At 47.9% G+C, this 16337-nt stretch overlaps 1 protein-coding gene across 12 annotated transcripts in view; it reads right to left on the reverse strand.

The window, feature by feature from the left end:
* The window catches only part of ATP9B (ATPase phospholipid transporting 9B), a 245959-nt gene that overhangs the window by 148941 nt on the left and 80681 nt on the right, over positions 1-16337 (reverse strand). For all 12 annotated transcript variants that reach the window (XR_016213832.1, XM_051840449.3, XM_070049842.2 and 9 more), the window contains one exon: positions 12731-12825. Coding sequence is in view for 5 of the 12 variants with exons in the window: in XM_051840449.3 (XP_051696409.3) it covers positions 12731-12825 (95 nt within the window). In the remaining 7 variants the exon portion in view is untranslated. The remainder of the gene's footprint in view (positions 1-12730; positions 12826-16337) is intronic.

Genomic DNA, 16337 nt, shown 5'->3' on the forward strand with positions numbered 1-16337 from the left:
ACTGAACTCTCTGAAGGCCGGCACCGGACAAGGGCCTTCCCCTGCGAGTGTAATCTCAGTCTGAGCATGAAGCACTCCTGGTCAGGGCGGATTTCAGGCAGCACAGCTCAGCTACATCAACAAAGTTTCCATCCAAGTAACAACCTGTTACAACAAAGTCAAACGCACAAAAAGCCAACATTCTTCAAAAAACCTAACAGAATCCAGTATCCATGCGTCATTAATAAAGTTGAAGATAAAATCCAAATTTAAGTTCCAGCTGCTCCACTTCCAATCCAGCTCCCTACTAAGGTGCCTGTGAGGGCAGCAAATGATGGCCCAAGTGTGTCCCTGCCACCCACGTGAGAACCTGGTTTCAACCTGGCCCAGACTTGCTGTTGTAACCACCTGGTGAGTGAAACAGCAGGTGAAAAGCCGTATCTCTGTCTCTGTTTTGGTTTCACTCTTTCTTTCTCTCTCCTTCCTCAGTACCCCTCCATCCTCTATGTCGTTCAGTCTTTCAATCAATCAATCAAACCACAAGTTCCAAAGTCTAGAAATAAAGTCAATGAAACCAGTCATGAGAGGATCAGAGATCCAAGGTAAGGGATGAGAATGTCAAAGCAGCTTCATGACACCCTGAAGACTGAAATTCTCAAAAATATGCCCTGAAAGTATGAACAAGAAATCACAGCAGAGAAGGAGAAAGTACGCTTAAAAGAAAAAAAAACAAAAGAATCACATGCAAATTGTAGACTTGCAAAAGCTAAGTATGTGAAATGAATCGTGCAGATGGATCCAACAGCAGAGTGGAGCCAGCAGAGTAGAGGTGGTGAACCGAAGACAGGTGCAGAGGGGGTTTGCCAGAGCACAGGAAGAACGATCTCTAGATGGACATGGAGGCAGAGCCAGGGAGGGAATCTCAAGACACCCAGCAGGCTCATAATTGGGCTTAAAAGGGGGTGGGAGAGTAGGAAAGGGGAGCTCTCTGGGGTTGGTGCGGTGGCCTGGCAGGGAGACCAACGCCTACGATGCCAGCATCCCAAATGGGCATTGTTGGTTCAAGTCTCCATTGCTCCACTACAGATCCAGCTCCCTGCTATGGCCTGGGAAAGGAACAGAAGATGGCCCAAGTGCTTGGGCCCCTGCACCCATGTGGGAGACCTGGATGGAGCTCCAGGCTCCTGGTGTTAACGGGGCCCCGCCCCAGCAGCCATTTGGGCAGTGAACCAGAGGATGGAAGGTCTCTTTCTCTGCTTCCTTCTCTTTCTGTGATTCTTCCTGCAGGCGGGAAGGTAGGCTACCTGAAGAAATAGTGACTGGAAATACGCCAACTCTGCAGACAGCCAAAAATGCACAGACTCAGGCAGCTCAGAAAAACCTCAGACAGAGTAAGATTTTGAAAACTCCAGAAATACCTAGAGAAAAATGACAGGTTACATACAGCAGAGCAACTATCAAAATACCACTAACTTCTCATGAAAAGAAGCAGGAAACAGTAGAATAAACATTTTTTTAAAGATTTATTTATTAACTTGAAAGAGCCACACAGAGAAGGAGAGGCAGAGAGAGGCGGGGGGGGGGGGGGGGTCCTTCCATCCACTGGCTCATTCCCCAGATGGCTGCAATGGCCAGAGCTGTGCCAATCCCAAGCCAGGAGCCAGGAGTCTCCCCGGGCTCTCCCACATGGCCACAGGGGCCCAAGGACCTGGGCCATCCTCCACTACCCTCCCAGGCCACAGCAGAGAGCTGGATCGGAAGTGGAGCAGCTGGGACTCGAACCGGTGCCCACATGGGATACCGGCACCGAAAGAGGTGGCCCCACCTGCTATGCCACAGCACTAGCCCCAGAATAAACATTTAAAGTGTTACAGAGGCAGAGAAAGCTTGGCCATAAAGAAGTCAATGTTGAGCAAAACTATCCTTGAGAACACAGGCGAGACGCGGTCTCACTTCCAGCAGACATGCATGACGCAGATGCTCAGGGACGTGCTGGGCTAAGGGAGAAGCAGCTCAGCTCTTCAAAAAGCAATGAGGGGAACAGAAATGGGTAAATATCAGGAGGGAAATTAAAATTCTATTTTTCCTCTGATTTCTTTAAAATGCAGATGAACCTGTGATGCAGCACTTTATAACACAGACAAATACAGGAGATATTTAGAAGTATAGCACATAGGAGATGCAGGATACAGTAGATCTATTCAGTGACAAGGTTCTTACACTGTATGTGAAGTGATACAATTTTAACTTTTCACAAAACACTTAAAATTGAAAGCAAATTACAACCTGTGGAAACTACAGAAAAAGGTAGAGCTACAAAGTCAACAGCTAAATTAAAACAGAACTCCAAAAATATTCAGTTAAGCCAAAGCTGAAGTAACAGCTAGCTGAAGGAAGACTTGAGGAACGCAGTAGGCTCCAAGCCTTAGGGGACGACGGGAAGCGACCAGGTGGAAGAGAAGGTCAGGGAAGGGGGAGGGACTGAAGAGCTATCAGGGTCTCCGGAAAGCTCGGAGGGACAGGACCAGCCCAGGCTTTGGAAGAAAAAGTGGAAAGCAGTCACTAGTAGAGGTGGTGGGAAATGGAAGGGCTTTCCATTTGCTACAATCTCTCCAGCGTAAGTGTCCGGAACACACAAATGTATCCAGAGCTCAGTGTCCTGAAGAACTAGCCTAGAGTAAATGACGTCACCAGAACGGAAACCCCGAGGGCAACCGCCAGGAGAGCCACGTATTCTCAGGGCAAGAAGACCCAGCAGCTTCAGTGCAGCCTGCTCAGTAGGCAATGTAGGAGGCAGGGCAACGGAGGGCCTGCTGGGGCACAGTCCACCTGTCTCCCCGGCTCCCCGCCAATGAGAACTTCTAAGCTGCAGACGGGCAGGGGTCTTCACACCAGAACACCTTCTTCAACATGTACCACAGCTGGCCACAACCACATGACCAACTAGGGAAAACGGAGTGGACGGGCTTGGGGGGAGGCCACACCTGGCTGCAGCACTCACTGTGTCCTCCTCCCCCTCTGCTGCTGGCCAGCACAGAGGCAGAGCAGCCACTGGGCCTGCTGTGCAAAGTCACACACTGAAGAGGACATGTCTGGGACATCCACCTCTGGCTGACGAGCGGAGGAGGAAAACTTCTGCTTGACTTGGGGTGTATCAATCAAGTTTCAGTAAAGAGGATCACTCTAGTCTTTATTCAACTCCATTTTATTTGAAATGCAAACACACACACACACACACACAGATCTTCCATCTACTGGTTTATTTCCAAATGCCCACAACAGCCAGGGCTGGGCCAACCTGAAGCCAGCAGCTAGGAACACAATTTGGGTTTCCTGCTCTTCCCAGTGTGCACATTAGCAGGAAGTTGGATTCAAAGAGAGTAGCCATGGCTGGCGCTGTAGCGTAGCGGGTAAAGCCGCTGCCTGCGGTGCCAGCATCCCATATAGGTGCCAGTTCAAGTCCTGGCTGCTCCACTTCTGATCCAGCTCTCTGCTATAGCCTGGGAAAGCAGTAGAAGATGGCACAAGTCCTTGGGCTCCTGCACCCATGTGGGAGACCAAGAAGAAGCTCCTGGCTCCTGGCTTCGGATCAGCACAGTTTCGGCCATTGCAGCCAATTGGGGAGTGAACCAGCAGATGGAAGACCTCTCTCTGTGTAACTTTGACTTTCAAATAAAAAAGAGAGTAGCCACAACTCAAACCAGGCACTCCAATACACAATGCTGGTCACCCAGGGGTGACTCAACTGCTACGCCACGCAATCCCTCCCATTCTAGTCTTTGACAGTAAAGAGAAAAAACATAGAACATGATGCTTCCAACATCAGAGGAAGGAACGAGGTGCAGTGCTGAGTCCCCCCAGATTACTCTCGTCCACGGAAGATGCTGATGCAAGATGGAGCTCAAGACGCCGGCGGAGCTGTCCTGTGGGTGTAGAGACCACTGTTCGTGAGATTCTCGCTCAAGCCTCCTCAAAGACCCTGCTGCTGGGAAGGAAACTCCCCTGCCCCTGCCCCACCACCTGCCAGAGGACCCGTGCTTAAGAAAGCTAAGCCACACCCCCCAAGAACAGGGCAGGGAGCACACTAGCCCCTCCCTGGCACTGGTGCTGCTCAGACTCGGGAGGAGGCCACAACCACGGACTTCCAAGTTAACTGAGTCAGGCTCATTTACACCAGTGGAGATACGTCTGAGACTTACGAAAATACTGTTAGCACGTTATTAAGGAGCCAAAGGGACCCCACGGACAAGGCACGTTTGAGAATCACCTAGCAAGTACGCACTTCACTGCCACAGTGATTTTCAAAGCAAGAAAGTTTCACCTAGCAGCTGCCTTTTGACACATGCAAATGAAGCAAAGCCAGCAAGCCCTCAGGTCTGCGCACAGGGGCACTGAGAGGGAAACATTTCATCTAGCATATTAGACATCAAATGCCAGAATAATGGCACAATAATGAGAATGTCATTCGGAGCTTTTCATGATAATTTAGAAATCATTCTGAAGTTTTCAATAAGGCAGAAAAGCTTGTGCTATTAGGTCAAGGGCAACATTTGTTTGCATTACTTAAAGGTCATTAAAATACACCCTTAATCATAACATGTGGTTCATTACCAATAAAATGGCCTTTCGTTCAATAAAACTAATTAAATGTAAATGGTATTGTTTACTGCTATATGGATCTTTTGAAATAAATCAGCAAGTCATGATTTATTGAAAATTACTGTGGCCTCCTGGTTGTTAATAAATTTGCTTGATCACAAAAGACAGAAACCCGTTTCCCAAACGTCCACATGCTCTCGCCAGCAGCAAAGCAGCAAGAAGACAACTCTTCCTTCTCTGACCACCAAGTGCCAAGAGTGGTGACCTCACAGCTTCAGGATGCCTTCTGGAGGCACAAGGCCACAACTGAATGGACCACGCTGTGACGACACATAGTGCTGGACACAGAACATGCTCCGCATCTATCACATCAAGACACAGAAGAAAAAGGAGGGACAACTACACAACTTCAGGCACATGGCTGAAACAGGACAAACCAAACAGTAAAACTAGTTTCCTGTCTATGAAAAAAAGATCAATATCAAATAAACAAAATGATATAAAGTCACAAATTTGAATTGAGTAATGAATCAGAATACTTTTAAATTTCCTTTTTTTTCTAGGATACACTGCTTTTTGATTTTATGCTCATATAAAAATTAAAGTGCTAAATAAATATACTGGATTACAATGTCAGAGTAGGGAGACAGCGTACCACTCTAGTCTAGGAAAAGATAGTTTAAAAAAGTGGAGAGAGTACAGTCCCAGGGAAGAGTTGGGGGAAAACGGCAGAGGAAAGTCCATGCAGGTTGGAGGGACACAGTAGACCTACGTGGAGGGTGTGGACACGCACAATCAGGATCCCAGTAGCTGAGAGCCTCCGCACCAGCTTAGGAGAGTGAGGTGAGACCACACTGCAGCAGCCCAGGCCACTGGCGATAAAGCTGCAGTAAATGCCAGGAGGAAATCTGCCTTGGAGCCCTGTGGGGGATACTGTACCTGACAAACTAGAGGAGAAGGGGGAGGGCGTTTCTCTCTCTCTGATCACCCTGCAACAGTGTCCTGTAACAAGCCGAGAGAGTGGGAGCCGTTGCTGACATACGAACATCCGCACCAGCTGCTTGCGTCCATGCTCAGCAACCAGCCAGGCAGAGGCTCCGAGTCTGGCAGGGAGAACAGACGGGGGCTGGGTGCTTGTGATGTGGGAGGCTCGTGTGCCTGACCTGGGTGCTTGTGATGTGGGAGGCTCGTGTGCCTGACCTGTGAGAATGCCGAGACTGTAAGAGCACTGAGGCTGTGTGGGAAGGCTCAGGCTGTGGCTAGACTTTGGGCAGTCACTGTGGAGGCTCGACAAGCTCAGGGCTCCCTGATTTCCTGGTGAGGGACGCTGCTGGGGAACGACAGCATGGAGTCCCTCAGAAATCTGAATATAGACCTACCATTCGACCCAGCCATCCCACTCCTGGGAATCTACCCACGAGAAACGAAATCAGCATATGAAAGAGTTATCTGCACCCCCATGTTTACAGCAGCTCAACTCACAACAGCTAGGACATGGGATCAACCCAAATGCTCATCAACTGAAAACTAGATAAAGAAATTATGGGATATGTACATTATGGAATACTACACAGTGGTTAAAAAAATGAAATCTGGTCATTTGCAACAAAATGCATGAAACTGGAAAATATTATACTTAGTGAAATAAGCCATTCCCAAAGGGACAAATACCACATGTTCTCCCTGACCTGTGATAACAGAGCACCTAAAAGGTGATCTGTAGTCTTGGAACGGACTTTGAGAAGCAATGACTTGAACAGCCCTTGTCTCTACTGTCGAGGAACAGCATTGTTATATATATAGTCTATTTGCTGAATTATTAACATAGAGCCAAACATATGTATATAAAGTTAATTGAAAATAGATCTCAGTAAAAAAAAAAAAAATACTAAGAGTGGGAAGGAGGAAAAGTGGTAGGAGTATGATTGGGAGGGCAGGCATGGTGGGAAGAATCACCATGTCCCTAAAGTTGTAATTATGAAGTGTATAAAGCCTGTAACTGTGAAGCTGTACAGTTCTGCATACATTCCTATGGATTTACTTCTAAGGGTACAGTTTAAAAACTTGCCATGGGACCCCAAATCCCCTTAAGCTAGGTTGTAAAAATACCATCTTAAGTGTTAAAGTGACCATCTGGCTAGAATTAAAGGTCTGGTAATAGTAATAGATAGAATCAAAAATGATTGAATGCACCAACATGGAAGCAGTCCACACAGTGGACTCATAGAATGACAATCACTTTAAGTAGCATTCTGACCTAAGAATCAGCCTTTAAGGCATTCTGGTCTGGCTGAAAAGCCCACAAGAACATTTTAGACATGGAAAGCCAAGACACTGTGGCAAAAAATGTCCTACATGAAAGACCTCAGTGGGTGAGACACCAGTGGAAAAAAGTGGTCATCAAAGAAGGATATATTTTTGTCTGAAGGGAGAGGAGAGAACTTCCACTTTGCTTATGGCCTTGTCTAAACACTGAGGGAATTTGTGGATTCAAAGGGCTTCCATAGCTTAAGCAGCTCATGCCAAGTGCCTCTGGTGATCACTGACATCATACATAAGAGTGTTAATTGTTAATTAACAACAAGAATTATTGTGCGTTAACTTTCCATGCAGGACCTCTGTCCTCAAAGAGTTGTACTATAATTATGTCTAAGTAACTGCAAAAGTTCTTGAGTGCTTCCTTAATTAAGATTCTAAAAAAAAAAAAAAATGAAGAAGTGAAATTAACTTCAAGATGCAATGACTTTGAACAGCCCTTGTCTCGACTGTTGAGCAACAGTTTTTTGTTTTGTTTTGTTTTCCATGCAAATTGTTGGACCTTCCACTTGGTATAGAGTTGGACTTCTGTGTATAAAGTTAATTAAAATGGATCTTAATGGAAAATCGGACTGAGAATGGGAGAGGGAGGAGAAGGAGAGGTGTGAGAGTGGATGGGAGGGTGGGTATGCTGGGAAGAATCACTGTTTTCCTAAAGTAGTACTTATGAAATGCAAATAAATAAATAAATCTTATAAAAATTAAAAGGCTTAGGGCCGGCGCTGTGTCGCAGCGGATTAACACCCTGGTCTGAAGCACCAGCATTCCATGTGGGCACCAGTTCTAGCCCTGGCTGCTCCTCTTCCCTTCCAGCTCTCTGCTATGGCCTGGGATAGCAAGTCCTTAGGCCCCTGCAACCACATGGGAGACCCAGAAGAAGCTCCTGGCTTTGGATCGGCACAGCTCCAGCCGTTGCGGCCATCTGGGGAGTGAACCAGCAGATGGAAAACCTCTCTCTCTGTCTCTACCTCTCTCTGTAACTCTTTCAAATAAATAAAATAAATCTTGAAAAAAAATTAAAATGTTTTCATTAAGCATAGTTATTTTACTCAAATGGTTAGTCATATTTCATAACAAAGTGTACCAGCCAGTGGTGGGAGTCGTGGTGTGCTGCGCTGGATTCGCTTGCCAGCGGCCATCTTGGCATGACCTTCTCATTCCACCACAGTAGTGCAGCGGGTTAGGTTGCCACTTATGACACTGGCATCCCAATGCCCACAGGAGTGCTAATTTGAGCCCCAGCTGCTCCACTTCCAATCCAGATCTCTGCTAATGCACCTGGGAAAGTAAAAGACAGTTCAAGTACTTGGGCCCCTGTCACCTATGTGGGAGATCTGGATAGAGTTCCTGGCTCCTACCTTTGGGTTGGCCTTGTACTGGCTGCTGTGGCCATTTGTGGAGTGAACCAACAGATGGAAGACCTTTTACTCTGTCTCTATCAGTCCGTCTTTCAAATAAATAATTAAATCTTTAACAAAACCCAGGTGGTTAAAGGTGAATCTGTCCAACATAAAACAGAAATAACAACAATCTTAGGCCAACTATTTAAAAAATACAAGAGGCAAAAAGATCTTCCACTCCTTTTATGAGGGAAACACAACCCTGGGTATCACACCAAGACACAAACAAAAGCCACACCACACCCATAACACCTTTCATGGACATCAGCCTAAAACATGCTTAATGGAACAACAGCAAACTCAATCCTGAGTACGACATGAAAACATGGGGCTCGTCCCGAGAACATGAGGTGGGTGTAACACTGCATCAGTCCCCATAGCACGTCGCACACTCAGAGATATGGGGGGAACAACAGGGTCCTCTCAGTGAATGCAGAAAACATCTGAAACCCATTACCCAGGCATGACCAACGCACTCCTCGATGCAGTGCCAGAAAAGCCTTCCTCAACTTGTGCAGGGGACTGTGAAAGGCCACCACTGCTGGCCTACAGGAACACTGAGTGCTTCCCTGATGTAAACCAGAGAGTGTCACTTCCATTCCAACTGCATCAGAGGTGTCAGCCAGTGCAGCACTGCAGGTGAGAAACAGACAGGGCCCACGCAAACTGCAGCTTCACAGCCCAAGCGTGTTCTCAGCTCACGACATTAGCATGGGGATCCTACCTGGCAGCCACCAAGAAGACACGAGCAAACCTTTTGGCCCAGAGGTCATGCAGGTGGCAGATGAGCACACAAAACAGTATTCAGCATTAGCAGACATTACAGAAACTCAAAACCACAACTGTCAGAATGACAATGGCAACAGTGAATGTCGGCCAGGATAGACAGCATGAAGCACTTTTTCATGGCTGAGGGATTGTTTCACAGCTCTGCCATCCTGGAAAACTGCCCTGTGGTTCAGCAGCGGCCGCCTGCACCCGCCCCATGTGCCCCAAGGTGGGCGAGCGCTGCACCAGGCTCACAACACCACGATTTAGGAGCTGCCCATTATCCCCATCATGGGCACGAGTGAGGCCACTGTCAACAAGGAGTCAACACCACGCCCGATTCTCCTTGTCCCACATCGGCTGATCCAGGAAAACCTGCCTTTCTGCACTTGCCAACCACTCAAATGTTACAGCAACACAGAGCATATAAACCATACGGAGCATCCTACAGATTTTTAATGAACAGTCAGAAGACATGAAGACATAATAGACCAAGAGAACAAAGAAACTGGCTGGGACGCTACGTGCTACATGCCTTGATGAGAAACCCTGCTCCACAACGGCAGTCTGCCTGCTTAAGAAAAAAACCACTTCTGGCCGGGGACTGAAGGAGACCGCATGGTGTACAGAGTAGAAGTGGAAGAAAGAACAAGGAAGGAAAAGCTGCAAACACACACAGGCTTGCAAGGTCAGGTTCTACTGACTTGGAAGACACCACGGTCATGCACGTGGCACCTCCAGCCGGCGAGCTCCCGTACACAGGTGAAGTGAATGGTGAGCTGCAGGGCAGGAGTCCCGCCTCTCCGCCTCTGCCTGACCATGTGGTGGGGACCGCAACCCCACCAGCAGTCAGAGGACAGCAAAGCAGACCAGCACGGCGCACTGCTCCTCTAAATGAGGGCATGTCCTTTTTTTTTTTTTTTAAGATATATTTATTTATGTGAAAGTCAGAGTTACACAGAGAGAGGAGAGGCAGAGAGAGAGAGAGAGAGAGAGAGAGTTCTTTCATCCACTGGTTCACTCCCCAATTGGCTGCAACACCCAGAGCTGTGCCAATCCGAAGCCAGGAGCCAGGAGCTTCCTCGGGGTCTCCCACGTAGATGCAGGGGCCAAGGAGTTGGGCCATCTTCTACTGCTTTCCCAGGCCATGGCAGAGAGCTGGATCGGAAGTGGAGCAGCCAGGTCTCGAACCAATGCCCATACGGGATGCCAGTGCTTCAGGGCAGGGGGTTAACGTGATGAACCACAGCGCCAACCCCAACTGGGGGTATGTTCTTCAGTATCTATACCAAATATTTTACACGACAAGGGTTAGCAATCATACACTGCTAGTGATAAAATATTTGTCACAACTCCTCCCTGAAACTGTGGCATCCAGTTACCGAACAACGGCACTTCCGAGAAGCTGTGTGAAGGAAGACATCGTGCTACATCCTCTGTCGACCAAGGAGAACCTGCTTGCTGTCCCCCCATAAAAGGGGCTGGAGGGGGCTGGTGGCCTCAGAGGAGTCACTCTCTAGCTCAGGTTAGAGAACTGTGACATGTGGTCCAAAGCCTGTACTCATTTTGCACAATCTGAGAGGCAAGAACTTTACTTTTTTTTTGGTCAAAGTTAGACAGTGAGAGAAAGAAGAGACACAGAAAGAAAGGTCTTCCTTCTGTTGGTTCACCCCCGAAATGGCCGCCACTGCACTGATCCGAAGCCAGGAGCCAGGTGCTTCTCCTGGTCTCCCATGGGGTGCAGGGCCCAAGCACTTGGGCCATCCTCCACTGCCCTCCCGGGCCACAGCAGAGAGCTGGACTGGAAGAGGGGCAACCGGGACAGAATCTGGCGCCCCAACTGGGACTAGAACCTGGTGTGCCAGCGCCACAGGCGGAGGATTAGCCTAGTGAACCAAGGCACCGGCCAGAACTTTACATTTTTAAAGGGTTCCAAAAACCAGGAGGAAGAGAAGAGGACACTGACTGCATGACAGCACCCACATGGCCCATGCTGCGTGTGAGGATGAATAAGTGGACAAGTAAAGACCGAAGTCTCATTAGTCTCCAATGGGCTTTAGAAAAGGTGCACACTGGGCCAGCGCTGTGGCGAAGTGGATAAGCCGCCGCCAGGCGCCGCTTCAAATCCCGGCTGCTCCACTTCCAATCCAGCTCTCTGCTATGGCTTCGGAAAGCAGTAGAACATGGCCCAAGTCCTTGGGATCCTGCAAGCACGTGTGAGACTCGGAAGAAGCTCCTGACTCCTGGCTTCAGGTCAGCGCAGCTCTGGCCGTTGCGGCCAATTGGGGAGTGAACCAGGGGATGGAAGACCTCTCCCTCTCTCCCTCTCTCCCTCTGTCTCTCTCTCTCTCTGCCTCTCCTTCTCTGTGTAACTCTTTCAAATAAATAAATAAATCTTCAAAAAAAAAAAAAAAAGGTACACATTGGGCCGGCGCTATGGTGAAGTGGGTAAAGCCACAACATGTAGTGCCAGCATCCTATCTGGGCGCTGGTTTGAGTCCGGGCTGCTCCACTTCCAATCCAGCTCTCTGCTACGCCTGGGAAAGCAGTGGAAGATGACCCAGTCCTTGGGTCCCTGCATGCATCTGAGAGACCTGGAGGAAGCTCCTGGCTCCTGGCTTTAGATGGGCATAGCTCCGGCTGTTATGGCCATTTGGGGAGTGAACCAGTGGATGGAAGACCTCCCTCAACTCCTCTCTCTGCCTCTGCCTCTCTGTAACTCTGCCTTTCAAATAAATAAGTAAATCTTAAAAAAAAAACCAGAAAAGGTACATACAACACATAAAAGAATGAATTAGACCTATAGATATACAAGCATCGCTGAAATGCATGAATAATCAAAATATGTCTGAGTCTTACACATGAACAAGGAGGCTCCTGCTGTGACGGCAGTTAATCGTCTGCTATATGCACACAGGAGGCCATGTCTACCAATTCAACCAAACTAAAGAGAGTAACTTAGTCTAGAGAACCAATTTCCCTTTCCTTGACCAACAACTGCTTGGATCCAAGTGCCTAATCTCAGTGTTTCTTTTCTCTCCATTAAATATGCAAGACAAAGCTCTCACATTCAGAGCAGTGCTATGTATGAACTAACACAAGATAACACCAAATGGCTTCAACTATGGCTTTCTTAAAAAAAAAAAAAAAAAAACATGTCCCAGTTGAGGGGATTCTATCACTGGGGAGAGATTCTCGAGAGCCCTGTAAGTTCAGGAACCGTCAGCCTCTCCTTCCTCCCCAGCTCAGAGGCTTGGTGACACATTCCTCCCTATCCTGCCCAAGAGAACGCAGTGAACGTCCCAGGCCAGGCTGAGCCAGTGTCGATTCTACAGCCTCCACGGTAACATCCCATCTCAGTCACCAGATCCCCACCCAAAATTCTCCATTTAAACGTTACTCATCAGTGGGAGAGAGGGTGGAAGGAGAGGAAGGGAAGGAAAGAAACCCAAGTATCAAGCCAACAGGAACATTCAGAGCCACCTACCACGGGCTGTGTACTCAGGCACCTTGGAAATGACTTTGGCACCATCTGTGACGATGCTCACTAGGAATCAAGAAATCACAAAGCAAATTCTCCAGGTCTCACTGGTGGGCACAAACCGCGCTGCGCTCACCGCCTAGGAGCCACCACCGAGAGGGCAGATGGGTACCAGAGAGCTGCTCACCCCCAGCGCAGGCAGCCGCTGCGTGCAGCTCACTGCCACCTTCAGCTTCCAGTCGGTCTCGCCATCCAGTTGATCAGTCCGAATAAAGCACGAACCTTGGGGGCAGAAAAGAAGAAGTGACCATTTTGCTCTGTCACAGAGGCTCTTCCTGAGCCACAGGCACCCCCAAAGCACAAGCAGGACACAGTGAGACACGGAATGAAACCCTGGAAGTCTTTATTTTAGGTGATATTAGTCACTCACAGAACAATTAGCTGAAAAGAAAAAGGTCATGTGATTTTTAAGTTGATCACTTATTTCTTATTTGGTGTTCTTGTCTATTAAAATTTAATATCAACTCATAGTTTATTTTACAATGACTAAATAGGCGATTTTCACCTCTAATATGTATGTTGGTAAAGTTAAAAAGTATACACATAAAATATCCACGAGCACATGATATTAGCTTGCTAATCATGAATTAGTCTTTCCACTACACACCACACATTCCAGGACAAAAGTTCAGCCCTACTCACACCCCTATCAAGTTTAAAACAGGTGAAAATGTTAAATTAAAAGATTCCATCTACCCTGTGTCCACACTGTCTCCCCCTGCTTCTCAGCGCCCATCTGAAGGACAAGAGTAAAGCACACGGGGACATGGTGCCAGACACTCACGGCAGCACTAAAGAACCAGCGAGGAAAACATGGCACAGGCAGCAGCCTTCTAAAAAGGAAATCGAGGAAACCAGAGCGATCCCAGCGCACTACAGTGGGACAGTCTCCGGGACACACACTGTTCAAGGGAGAAATTCAGGTGAGCAGTATTATGTGCAGCATGATACCTAACCATTACAGAGGATGCATGTGTGTGCACGCACGTGTGTGACTGCATATCTCTGGGTCTGTGTGTGCATGTTTATCTGTGTATGGGTGTGTACGTGTACGGGTGTACGTGCATCTGTATGCATGTGCATCCGCATGTCTGTACTGTGTATCTGCATGTACATGTGTTTCCACGGGCACATATCTCTGTATATGTGTGGGTGTGTGCATCTGGGTGCACGTGTACAGAGCTACGCACGTGCATAACACCTACAGAGAAAACACTGGAAGCAGAGGGATAGGAATAGAAGCTAGATATTTCTGAATATAACTTATTTTATATTGTTCACTTGGAAATCACACTTATTTCACAACATTTAGAAAGCCAAATTATAACAATTTTAAAAAAAGCAATTCCTAAAAAACAAAAGGAGTGATTAGAGCATAAAAAATTCAAAGTTTAAACATAGAGAGAACTCATTCAACCTACTTTGGTGTTTTTGAAAAAAGTTTAATTGTAAAATAAAATAGGTACAGGGTTGATGCTGTGATGTAGTGAGTAAAGCTGCCGCCTGCAGTGCCAGCATCCCATACGGGCACCGGTTCAAGTCCCGGCTGCTCCACTTCCAATCCAGCTCTGCCATGACCTGGGAAAACAGCAGAAGATGGCCCAAGCCCTTGAGCCGCTGCACCCATGTGGGAGACATGGAGGAAGCTCCTGGCTCCTGGCTTTGGATCGGCGCAGCTCTGGCCATTGTGGCCACTTGGGGAGTGAACCAGCTGATAGAAGAGCTCTCTCTCTCTGTCTCTACTGCTCTGTAACTCTTTCAAATAAATAAAATAATCTTTAAAAAATAAAACAGGTACAAAAAGCCACACGAACACACACTCACAACATGAATTATCCCAAGGCAGACACTGTGAATGACTGGGATTCCTTACACACCCACACGGTCACGGCCTCTTCCTGACCAACGCCAGGGCACCACCACCGCCGGCTAGGCTTCAGCTGATCGCCCATGCCCTACACTACCTCTCTGCACCGTCCACCTGCAGGACTCCTGCACCCCCGACCCTGCCACTGTCTGCACGGAGGCCCGGCTCTGCGCCTCAGACTGCGGCTCCTGGAGCCCAGCGTCCCCAAGTGGCGCCTGGGCAGGTTCTGCTCTCCTGGAGAGCCATGTGTACACATGTGTACAGCAGTTCCTGGACCTGTCGTTTCACAGAGGGTGCAGAGGGTGGTCGCTCAGCTTTCTGCCCACCTTCAGCTGGGATAAAACATAAGCAGAGAACCATCTCCCCTCTGGCCTGGTGGAAAAGCTCCTGAGAGAGAGAGAGAGAAAAAAAAAAAAAAAACCCACTTGGACATTTACAAAATTACGATCTTGCTTCTCTGAAGGTGCTGGCAGAAGACAGAATGGTCAGTGACAAAGCTCAAATCAGAAAAGCATTTGCAGGTCGTGTATCTGACTAAGGACTCATGCAGAACTCTTGTAACTCAACAGTGAAAAAACAAAAAACAATCCAATTAGAAAATGGGCAAAACACACAGAGAGACATTTCATGAAAGAGAAATACACACATAAAACACTCAACAACACTAGCCATGAGGGCAACACAGACTTGCTGAAATATTCACACAGCATTCCAGAAATGACAGTGTTACAGAGATGGACAATAAATTAATAGTGGCCAAGGACAAGAGACAAGGGATGGACAAGACCCTCGGGCTTAACACAGGGCAGTTGCTGTGTTACCAGCGACTGAGCCAGGCAGGGCACGTGGGGCCAGGGCCAGGCCATTCTATTGTGGGCCTTGGGGGAGGGCACACACATGTCCACACACAATCTGTGCAGATTCCAAGAAGTCAATAATTATTTCAAAATAAGAGCATTTTTAAAAGCTATTGTTCAATCTTTTTTTAATATTTTATTTATTTGGGAGGTAGAGTTATAGACAGAGGGAGGGAGAGAAAAGGCCTTTCACCCGCTGGTTCTCTCCCCAAATGGCTACCAAAGCCAGAGCAGGCCCATCTGAAGCCAGGAGCCAGGAGCCAGGAGCTTCCACCAGGCCTCCCACGCAGGTGCAGGGGCTCAAGCACTGGAGCGCCTCCCACTGCCTTCCCAGGCCATAGCAGAGCTGGATTAGAAGAGGAGCAGGGGCCAGCACTGTGGCCTAGTTGGTAAAGCTGTGGTGCAGGACTCCCATATGGGCACCAGTTCAAGTTCCAGCTGGTCCACGTCCGATCCAACTCCCTGCTATGGCCTGGGAAAGCAGCAGAAGATGGCCCAAGTCCTTGGGCCCTGCACCCACGTGGGAGACCCAGAAGAAGCTCCTGGCTCCTGGTTTTGGATCAGCCCAGCTCTGGCCATTACAGTCATTTGGGGAGTGAACCAGAACACCTTTCGCTCTGTCTCTCCCTCTGTCTGTAACTCTACCTCTCAATCAAATACATAAAATAATAATAATAAAAAAAAGTAAATGAAGACTTGAGGAAGATTTTACAAGAATTATGGGAGACATTCAGTAAGAACTCTGGGAATATGCACTTCAGACAGATGGCTGTGCTCTGTAGCACACTTACACTAGCACTGCTTCTGCACGTGTGTCAGTGCGTACTGAACACCTTGGAACCTTCCAGGTTCCAAGGCTCCTGCTAATCTTAATGGGGTAACTGAATACACAGAGAGAGAACAATAAATGGGGAAAAGAGGTTCTGGAAGAAGCGTGGAGAATGGAGCTGATTATCCCATTCACCCATAACCCTTATATGTAACTCTATGTCACTGGGAGCATTCCAGAG

This window comes from Oryctolagus cuniculus, chromosome 10, assembly GCF_051225735.1.
Source record: "Oryctolagus cuniculus isolate XC-2025 breed Fujian yellow rabbit chromosome 10, ASM5122573v1, whole genome shotgun sequence".
NCBI classification, from domain to species: domain Eukaryota; kingdom Metazoa; phylum Chordata; class Mammalia; order Lagomorpha; family Leporidae; genus Oryctolagus; species Oryctolagus cuniculus.